The 11,306-nt window shown below is 41.6% G+C and overlaps 1 protein-coding gene across 1 annotated transcript; it reads left to right on the top strand.

Annotated features, from left to right (window-relative positions):
* The first annotated feature begins 2,321 nt into the window (after window positions 1-2,321).
* LOC136438553 (deoxynucleoside triphosphate triphosphohydrolase SAMHD1-like) lies at window positions 2,322-9,699 on the top strand. The gene is made up of 15 exons (XM_066433386.1): window positions 2,322-3,084; window positions 4,412-4,587; window positions 4,774-4,889; window positions 5,024-5,094; window positions 5,354-5,491; window positions 6,014-6,061; window positions 6,385-6,549; window positions 6,776-6,867; window positions 7,100-7,147; window positions 7,274-7,460; window positions 7,750-7,836; window positions 8,134-8,235; window positions 8,443-8,534; window positions 8,656-8,707; window positions 8,943-9,699. The coding sequence occupies exons 1-15, from the start codon at window positions 3,043-3,045 to the stop codon at window positions 9,045-9,047; spliced, it is 1,521 nt and encodes a 506-aa protein (XP_066289483.1). The 5' UTR covers window positions 2,322-3,042; the 3' UTR covers window positions 9,048-9,699.
* Window positions 9,700-11,306: the final 1,607 nt, after the last annotated feature.

The following is an 11,306-nucleotide window of genomic DNA, read 5'->3' as shown; positions in this document are numbered from 1 at the left end:
CTGACTGCTTGTGCTTTGTCTGGTTGTACGAGTACTCTGGTCTCTACAGTACACAAACATCTGGCGCATGTAGGGTGGCAGTTTGTTGTTTAGGGCTTTGTAGGTTTGTACGGCATTGTAGTATTGGAGTGTAAGTAAATCTGTTGGTCGCGTCACGGTTGATGCCAAGGTCGCATTACTCTCTACTCAGGTTTCTGGCCAATCGTATTTGTGGATTTGGCGTCCTGTAAACAGAGATCACTTAAAACCTCAGCGGAGGTATACAATGAATACGAAAACAGTGTTGAGGTTACTTGGAACGCTGGCCTTGAGATGCACTTTTGATGAATGCTTTTAGAGCCCACTCGCATATCACAACATATGTCCATGGTAATTCAATAACTGCATGTTAATGTGAGTAAATGATAAAACCACTACCGGGCTTCAAGAATATTTCTCTAAATGCACTTGACAGTCTTCTGGGATTATTTCTAGTCGCGCACTACGACGCATTTTTGACCATGGCGATGTCAAACGCGACCAGGTAACGCGTCCCGACTTTTTTTTCAGATTTCTCAGCTTGTATTACAATTCTTAAGACTGGACAGCCCCTGTCCTAAGCATTTGACGGCTGGACGTCCCTCGCGCGCGATCTGGCGGAAACGCCCTTGATGATTTTTCAGCAACCCATGAAGTCTGGTAGACTACCAACTGATCTGCACTCCAGCCTAGGCACACGTAAGCGCATTCTGCAGAGTTGAGTTACCTCTCTCTTTGAATCCCTTCCTTCCCTTACAAACACCATACCCAACCCGAGGGAGGCCGGAAAATGAAAACAACTACAATAGAAACGAAAGTCAAGTAACAGTATACATCTCCCATTATGCGTCAAAAGGCAAAGCGTCCTTCCGCATTGACTCCGTCGGCGGCACCTTCTCTCCAACCTTGCTCCGACTGAGAACTTCGATTTTCCGGCTCTGTGTCTGGATGGCTCATCCTACAGCTGACACAGAGCTACCAAAGGTGAAACCACTTGCCTTTTGACGCATAATGGGAGATGTATACTGTTACTTGACTTTCGTTTCTATTGTAGCAATTGTTGTTTTCATTTTCCGGCCTCCCTCGGGTTGGGTATGGTGTTTGTAAGGGAAGGAAGGGATTCAAAGAGAGAGGTAACTCAACTCTGCAGAATGCGCTTACGTGTGCCTAGGCTGGAGTGCAGATCAGTTGGTAGTCTACCAGACTTCATGGGTTGCTGAAAAATCATCAAGGGCGTTTCCGCCAGATCGCGCGCGAGGGACGTCCAGCCGTCAAATGCTTAGGACAGGGGCTGTCCAGTCTTAAGAATTGTAATACAAGCTGAGAAATCTGAAAAAAAAGTCGGGAGGTGTGTATTAGGTTAACGTCGGTCAAAGTCACAGTCCTTTGTTACCATGAAGGTAATGTTTTCGGTGTCACGTGATGGGTGGGCGTGGTTTTGTGGACAGCATACCTCGAGAAGTTGTGGCTTAAGGCCACAAGCAAATGAATTATATTGTTGACATCTTCTGCAGACTCCAAGTCTAGCGCGAGCGTCCGAAAAAGAAAAACAAGTGGGCAACTAAAAAAAAAATATGCTTACATTTTCAAATTTAGTGACCATAAACCTTGTTACAAGAACTGAAGCGATAAAACATTGCATCACAAACAACAAGTCTTTTATTCCTGTATTCAATGGTACAGTAAGGGACGCTGGGGTCAACATTAGAATTATTAAACAGATCGAGTGTGCAAAGGACAGTTACTCAAGCAACTGGATACAATTTTGAAACAGACAGACGTTTCAGACAGCATCGTCTGACAACAGCTGTCTGAAACATCTGACTGTTTCAATATTTTATCCAGTTGCTTGAGTATTTTGACCTATCTTATCCCTTGTCCTGCTGGCGTTTTTTACGCAATTTATTTCATTTGATTTCTTAATCAGGTCATTGGCCCTTGACCTTTTCTGCGCTGCATAGTTACTTCCGCAGTCGGTGCCGCGGTGTGATGCGTTCAGCTGAAAAATACCTCCAACCCGAAGAATAAGTCTATGTGAAAGATACGGATACCATGGCGCGTCCCCATTCATGTCAGACTCTCTATCTGCAAACCGGTAAGGTTCTGTGCTTTCGTATACATTGCTATATATACAAATGAAATGAAGTGTGCTCCCCAACTTTGGCAACTTCTTCAGCTCTACATTGGAGAATGAATGAAATCAAACCTTGCCTGGAACTGAGCCCTGATGCATGGCAGACAGAAAACACTTGGAGTTCATTGCTCACAAGTGACAAATTTATCTATTTATTTATTGAGATTTGCCACATTTGTGGAAAGACTTACATAACAGGTAACTTTTCAAGACGTCAACCCAGACCAGACTGTAAATTTTCATTCACCGAAACTGGGTAGGAACCCCTACTATTCCCTTTTTTCGATAAATGTGGTGAGATCTTTAACGTGGTCAAGGTGCAGCCAGTCTGGACAGTGTGGGGTTCATTTGGATGAAGACCTGAGCAAAGCACAGGACAGGATTGCGGCCCGGAGTATTAAAGTGTCGACAGAGGTTTGGCTTGGCGACAATAATAAAACGGTACAAAATATAGAAAGCCCGACAAAAACGCTGCCAGAGCCGAACCTCTGCTTGGAAAGTATAAACTGCAGTTGACACCATGGTCGCATGACGCTAGGAGGTTAAACGTCATTGCATGACGCTTGTCTGGTTCATGGCCAATACGATACGTCTTTGTTGATTTGGTGATGTAACCATATGCTCATATTAGGACACGGGTGAGCAGGTAATTTCCCAAATGAATATCACGCCACTGTAGCCATATCCGTTACAATGATTTACAAGCAAAGCGGTCTTCTACGTCGACTCATCGGCATCCATATGGTGGCCTTGCTCCGACTTTGATACTCCATTTCTCGGCTGTGTCTAAAGGACTCATGGTATAGCTGACCATATTTAATTCTCATTGAGCTGACTAAAGGAGGTTAAAAAGATTTCAACCACCTTCATCTGACGCAGAGATTCGAATCATGGCAGGTCCTGGGAGCGATGGGGAAGCGGAATTACCAAAGGTGAAACCACTTGCCTTTTCTATTTTTATAACCTTGAATCCAGTCGATATCGTCATACATGTATATAAGAGCCAGACTGTGGATTGGGCCGTCAGCCGGTTACTTTGGGCGGCCCAAGGCAGTATAAAGCCGCCAAGTAGGCGTAATACAGGCCGGGCGATGTACGGAACAGAAGTCTCTTTCCGCCCAGCTTCCTTAATTGTTAGGGCGGTGCCAGCGTTGTTTTTGGGAAGCGCTGATTCGCGGCCATGTTCTTTTGTGCGGGGAAATCGTATATTACCGCCCGCCCGTAGAAGTTCTACGGTTTTGAAAGGCAAATCATTGTTGAGTACATTTATTTAATAAAAGGTACGATTGATGTGTCAACATCAACACACCCTCCTCCAGCAGACCTGAATTCCTAGTCTCTACCAGACTAACAATGCCGACTGTAGGGAGAATATTTGGCGGGGAAGTTCGGCCACCGGAGCTCGAGGTTTTCATTCATTCGCAGGCGCGGTCGGGGGAAATATTTAATTTACCGTGGTCGACTCTACTGGCAGATTATTCCCCTTTTTGCCGAATTCTACAATCCATACCCCCGTATGAAGGCCTGGTGGAGGCTGCCTAAAATGACGTTTTCAACAGCGAAAATCAAGGATGTTTAAAAATGATGTTAACCCAAGGAGGTTACAGCCGCCAAGCCACGTCGAGAGTTCTATGCATTTCCCTTTTCCTTCCGCGAGAGAAAATTGTCCGTTCCAGGCGCGCCCTTAGCATGGAAGATTTTCACTGATCATGAGTTTCACAACCATGCACCTTTCTAATTTCAATTGTTTTACAACATGTAAGCTTGCTAGTTTGCTCCCATTGATTTTTGAGACGAGATCTTACATTTTACCTTACGACAGCAATTTTCGTGCAATTTCCCCGGCCCGTTCATTTTACCTTTGTGCAGATTTCAACCCAACAGGAAATTAAGTACATTTAGAAAGAGTAAACCTCAGAGATTCTGTTGGTATTTGACTTATAATTGATTTCGAGGGCGAAACGGATTTGCCCCCTAATTACGTGAGGCCATGTCACCAGAGCAGGCTCAGTTTTACCTCAAGTAGAACGCTTCCCAGGCGAGCTGCGTGTGTTCTAGAGAGCGCGTGCCATTTAATTTCCGATCCGGTTACCGTATCCAACTGGGAAAAGTAGTAACGAAAACTCCTTTTGCCAGTTGGATACGGTCTTTGCAACCGTTAGATCTACTTGGAGATTAAGCATGGGTTACCTCCAGTAATAATCTGAGAAAAACTCGAGTGTCTGTTGAAAATATATTTATTTCTGGTCTTCCACTAAGGCATTCGATGGCAAGGTATTCAACGATCCCATCCATGGCCACATCGAGGTGGACCCTCTGAGTGTGAAGATCATCGACACACCTCAGTTCCAGAGGCTGCGGAACATCAAGCAACTGGGAGGCGGCTACTGGCTCTATCCTGGTGCCTGTCACAACAGATTTGAACACAGCTTAGGGTAAGGGGTTCTTTTGTATTGCATAGGGCAATGTTACTTTGTACATTATGTGTATTTTGTCCTCTGTTATGAAGATAAACATTTGTAATGTTTTTTATAATGAATGCACGTTGATGACCACAATCTATATACTACTATATACAATCTATACTTAGTACATGTTCTTCAAATATCTTGCATCTGCAGCGTATACTACTTATCTGGCCGTCTGACAACTGAGCTCCAAGGAAAGCAACCTGAGCTTGACATCACTCCACAGGATGTGTTGTGTGTGAAGATAGCAGGGCTCTGTCATGACTTAGGTCAGTACTGGGACAAGTGTAGTTAGTTCACATACTTTTGTTTCATTAAATAAGTATCTTATGAATACATGATGTAACGTTGCATATTGTTTATGGGCATTGAAAGTGTCTTAACTATATTTTGATTAATTTAGGGCATGGACCATTCTCCCATGTGTTTGACCAGCAGTTCATGAAAAAGGCCGAACCTGGCTGCACATGGAAGGTAAGTGTTACACATCTCTACCTGAGTTTTGCTGACAAACAAATGAAAAATTGAGACTTGGTCGAGAAGTGCCTGTTTGGAAGAGCTAAGTATTGAGCAAAACATTTTTGATGATCAGCACTTTGCAAAAGGAGATGACTCGTCTCGTAACTTACCTGTTGAGTGATAATAAAAGTAAAATGTGATAATAAATGTTAAATGTAAATCTATCACACTGTGCTTAGAGTTTTATCAGCATTTTTTTCTTAATCACTCTTAGCATGAAGACGCTTCCATTGAGATGTTTGACCACCTCATCAAGCAGAATAAAATCAACTTGGCGGAGTATGATCTGACACAGCAGGACCAGACTTTCATTAAGGAATTGATCAGCCCACCAAAACCAAAAGAACCAGGGGTAAGTCTACTCAGTTCAGTTAAAATCCTTCCGCACCATAAGGTGTATAGGGCGGTGCCTATCCCCGTTTCATAGCCCTGGGCCACACTGTGGCGCAATCACTGCAGCAGGGGGCTAGTTTAACTTCCATACTGTTTCAGAAGTATGTACCATTTTCATATAGTCTCTGGTATGACTTCATGCACCTCTTGTCCAGAGGTGTCCTACCCGGGGCTTGAACCCGGGCCTTCTGGTCCAAGTAATTATAATTTGAACCAGATATGGCTAGTAACAGAAGTGCAGACCACTACACCACAGGGACACCCCACTCAGTTCAGTGGCATAGAATAAAAACTTGGTACATGTACTATTAATGACATCTGCAAACTGAGATTGTATTAGTCCAAACTCGGGTGCGCCATCTAATTAAGAACAGTCAAATCTTTTTCATCAACAATCAATTTTAATGATTGTACTTCAAAGTTTGATAGCCTTAAGTTAAACTACATGTAAGTATAATGTGTTTTCCATCTTCCCTTCCAGTCATGGCCGTATAAAGGAAGAGGAACAGAAAAGGGCTTCTTATACCAGGTAGATGATCCCGCTGTTGCAACGTCCTTGGTGCTAAAAAGCAACTTTTGCTTCCAGAGATCAATTTCCTGCAATAAATACTTTCGTAGCACGAATTTTGTCCATGGTTTTGAAAAATTAAGGCAAACTTGGGCAATTAAATGTACCATACTCAATTTACTTTGTAATATCTTGACATTCTGTGCTCGTGTTGTAAAAGAAATGACAAAAACTGAAGGCAGTGGCTATAATCAGTTTTCCCGTTGTCTTCCTCTTTCCCAACAAAGAAGCAATGTACCTGCATTTATATTGATTGTGTTTTTTTTATGTTTCTGTACATCTAGATTGTTTCAAATTCTGAAAATGGCATGGACGTGGACAAGTGGGACTACTTTGCTCGAGACAGCGAATGCACAGGTCTGTCAAAGAAATTCGACCACATGCGGCTCATCCAAAGTGCCAGAGTCATCAAGGTGCACGGCAAATGGCAGATCTGTTACAGGGATAAGGTTCGTTGCAAAGCATAAGTTTGAGTAAAGCTACACCTTGAGTATGTTAAAGCACCCTCCACATCTATTGATAAGAGTAGGGGTCCATCCCGTTTTGGTCTTATAATACGCAGCTTGTTCTACTGAACATCCACAGTTGGCGTAGTAATTGCCTAAAGCGGTTTACTCAGGTTATGCAATACAGACAAGCAAACACAGACAGGAACAAATGCATGTTTTTTTTCAGGAGTGGCTCAACGTGTATGACATGTTCTACACCCGAGCCTGTCTCCACCGTCAGGTTTATCAGCATCAGGCCAAAGTTGCTGTGGAGATGATGTAAGTTGCATTACTCAGATCTTAACCTCCCCGTCATATCATTGACATGAATTGTATCTTTGAATTTTGTCACATGTCTGTTTCACTTTTATGGCTAATCATAGCACACAAATCATGTGTTATGTGTCTGCAGTCATTGACACTTCCTACATCTGCATTCTCTATTGGAACCTCCTTGGTGGTAGTACTATTTACAAATGCTGCTCATCTAATTCTCAACCATATTTTGTAGGATCACAGATGCTTTGCTTGAAGCTGATAGGACACCTGGTGAAGACAAGTGAGTTTAACATGACCATGGGGTGTTCCTTTATTTTTTGCTAGTATCAGACTTTAAGTTGTCTTTACTGTCACAGTCATTCGGGTTTCGATTGACCTGCACCACCTTTGCACATTCATTATGTAGCAAGAAAATATCTGGAGCGAGAAAGAACATGGATGCCTACACAAGATTGACAGACAGCATCTTTCATAAAATCCTGGAAGGGGAAGGGCAAGGGAAGGCCAGAGACATTCTCGAGAACCTTGTGACCAGAAAGCTATACCGCTTGGTGGGTGAGACAGAACCAGGGGATCTTCACCTTTTTCCAAAGGTAAAACAACCTCCTTCTCTTCACAATTGAGGGAACTGTTAGAGAAAGGTGCTGTTTATGCACAACCTCAATATTCCTACCAGCCAATGTTAGAATATTAAGGTTGTGACCTATTCATGGAAAGGGGTATTGCATTTAAAGTTCATCATATTGTATTCAATATGATCAATAGCTAATAAGATGCTACATGTATTTCACATTCATTTTTGGTAAAATATTAGCCAACAGTTAATAGGAATTTTGTAATGATTACTCTACAATGCATTCTATTGATGATGTTATCCCTTAGTCGGAGGCAAGCATAGCTGAAGGTATTTTTGCCTGTGCACTGCCAGAAGAAAAGAAAAAGATCACACTGGAGGACATTGCTGTCAATGTGAGTTAAATTTTGTCTTTCAAAAGCTTCACATTTGTTCAATTGATATGACAGTTTGAATGTATTGTCAGGAAAGATAACCCTAGGCTGAACTGTTATTGATTATAAAATTGTTAGAAATTAGAATTAGCAGGAAGACAAGAAATTGGTCACTATCCTATATGACAGGACTCTGCCTCCTTTGATCTGGTACCTGTCACCATAGTTTTAAAAAGCAATAATTGATGACCGGTAGACTTGTTGTCATAAGATGTTTGTTTTCTCTTAAATACATGTAAACTTTAATGACCCTTGCAGAAGGTGAAAGTGAACTATGGCATGGGAGAAAAAAATCCTGTTGACAGTGTCAACTTCTGGACCAAAGACAAACCTAATGAGGCAGAACCACCCAAAGAAAAGGTGAGCCAGTAAATTCTCTACCAGGTAACATGACACTCTGTAATGTTGTTCCTCAATCACTGAAGCTGGAATAATCAATAACAAGGGCTGTTGAATTTTTTTTAACTAAGGGGATTGGGAACTTTCGGTTGGTTAAATATGCAGATTAATTGTAGAACAATTTGAACTGATAAAGTGCTGATAAGTTGGTTCTTTCCTCATAATCAGCTCTCTCAGATGCTACCTGCCAACTTTGCTGACAACTTTGTGAGGGTGTACTGTAAGAAGCAGGACAAGGACAGCATTGAAGCTGTGAAGAGGTGATGGCATTTTTCCTTTGTTTATGACATTGAAATTGTTGTTTGTCTTCTTCACACAATTTGGTTCCGAGATGTCGTGTAAGAGACTGTGGTTTGTAAAATAGTTTCTGAACTTTTTCAGGTGCTTTGGAGTCTTCCTTAAGAAGGAGAAAGGCGAGACAACACCTCCAAAGGTAAGGCAGATTCTTAAGACATGGCTTGCTTTAATAAATGCCACTACTCTACATTTGTTACCTATTTCAGGCCCATACACTACACCTTTCATCAATCTAGCATGAAAATATAGCTGTTAAAATGAGGTTGGGTCCATAAGTTGGTACAATGTTCAGATACTTGTTCAGATGTTCATAAAACTAGTAATATTGGTACATGTATCTGTATTCAATTTATGGTACTTTGGACCTTCAGCCACAAGGGAGCAGGAAGCCTTCTCCACCTGGACGTCCTGCCAGGAAGACCAACGAATCGAAGGGACCTCCCGACAAGAGGGCCAGGAGGGAACTTGATCTCTGAAGGAGGGCAGCAAAGGGGACTGAAGATTGCAAGACATGTTTTAGACAACACTTTGTACCATGTGTGCAAGGTGATGCTATGTCTAATGTGAGGTGTAGGGAATTGAAATAATGCTTGCAATGGCAATGTTGTCAAACAACATTTAGCAGAGCTAAACAAGATTGTGATCATTGTGCATGTTGTATTGGTGTGTTTTAATTTGACTTAGACATTTCCCTTGAGATAATCTCTGATTTTACAGTCCTTTGGTATTGAGTTTTAAAGAGAGCTGATAATGATTTTAAAATAGTATACATGACTGGACAAGTAATGCTGTAGGCTTTTGTACGCAAAATACTTATAGAAGTTTTAATCTTCATAAAGAGTTTGTGTGTTGACTCTCTCTCTCAGGCTCATTCAGATTAGAATGGATCATGTGAAGAAAAAATGCTTTTCTGCTCATTCCTTTGATAAATTTAGGATACTAGCAATGAAATATTAGTAGAAACAAACAGATTGACATATGAACTTTTCCATGATTCATTTTCAGGAAAAAAGTGTACTTAAAATCCAGAGACACAGCAAATAAACAATGTATGTCTGAAATTCAGAATGCTACAACTGTAGTGTAATTATATTTCTTCATGAAAGGACTTAGTAGGCACTAGAACAATTGAAGCCAAAACCAAATGTGTTCCCCATAAGGACATTCTTATAAGACCCAGAGATAAACCATGGATGTCTCCCAGGATTAGATCGTTGATGCGTCGGCGAGACAAGCTACATAGGAATGCTAAAGTTTCGAACAGTACCACACTGTGGTCTGCATACCGTAATGTCAGAAATAAACTAGTACGCGAAATATCACTTGCTAAGTCTAACTACAACAGCCGTCTCGCTGACTCCTTGACGACTTCTCCTTGTTCTAGTAAGAAATGGTGGCACATTGTTAAATCTTTCTATTGTAGCAAAGTGAGTTCTAATATTCCTCCCTTAAGGTCAGGTCACTTGTATGTAACTGATTCTTGTGAAAAGGCAACCATGTTCAACAATTTTTTCACTGCTCAGGCCTCTGTAGATGACACCAAGGCAAGCCTCCCACAACTTGATTTTCTCACTGATGTCCGATTTTCAGAATGTTTTACCACACCTGCCGAGATTGAACTCTATGTATCCGCTCTAGATATATCCAAAGCGTGTGGTCACGATAATGTTGATAATCGCTTTCTTAAACTCATATGCCCTTACATATCTGATAAGATCGGCATAAAGGTCTGGCATAAAGGACTTATTTTCAAGCTGCAGAGAAACGGGGTCGACGGCCCAATCTTAAATTGGTTCCATAGCTACCTCTCTGACAGAGAGCAAAGAGTTGTTATTGATGGTCAATGTTCGGATTGGAGTTATGTTGGCGCAGGTGTACCTCAGGGTTCAGTTTTAGGGCCTCTCTTATTCCTTGTCTTCATTAATGACATGGTGGATGGTCTAGTTACATGCCCTTTTTTATTTGCTGACGATAGTTCATTATTGGACATTGTGGAAGATCCTAACGTTACAGCTGATCGACTCAATACTGATCTTAGGAAGATATCATTTTGGTCTTCAACATGGCTTATGAACCTTAACCCTTTAAAGACTGAAGAAATGTGTTTTTCTAAGAAATCAAATCCTCCCGACCACCCCCCTCTTCTTCTTGATAACTGTGTTATCAAATCAGTCAAAACCCACAAGCATATAGGGACTTTTCTTACATCCACCTTGTCATGGGAAACACAAATTTCTCATATGATTGGCAAGGCGTCCAAACGAGTGTCCACTCTTAACAAATTGAAATTCAGATTATCACGAACAGTACTTGATGTTATTTATAAATCCTTTATTCGTCCTCTCCTTGAATATGCTGACATTATTTGGCATGGATGTACTTTATATGATTCCCAGCGATTAGAACGTGTCCAATACGAATGCGCGCTTGCAGTCTCAGGGGCTGTAAGAGGGTCTTCGTATTCTTCGCTACTTTCTGAATTAGGTTGGGAAAAACTTTCGGATCGTCGTCACGTTCACTCTCTGATCATGTTCTACAAAATTGTCCATGGCCATACTCGCCCGTATCTTAAGGATTTGATCCCTCCTGAAGTCTCCATTTCTACTTCTTATAATCTTCGCAACAAACTTAATCTAAGGATACCGCTCTGCTCTACAACTCGATATCAAAAGTCTTTTATTCCTTATGCAACGCATCATTGGAACGGTCTTGGCATAGCTGTTCGATCTTTAAAT

The sequence above is a fragment of the Branchiostoma lanceolatum genome, chromosome 7 (assembly GCF_035083965.1).
Source record: "Branchiostoma lanceolatum isolate klBraLanc5 chromosome 7, klBraLanc5.hap2, whole genome shotgun sequence".
Taxonomy (NCBI): Eukaryota; Metazoa; Chordata; class Leptocardii; order Amphioxiformes; family Branchiostomatidae; genus Branchiostoma; species Branchiostoma lanceolatum.
This window is presented reverse-complemented; position numbering and strand designations above follow the sequence as displayed.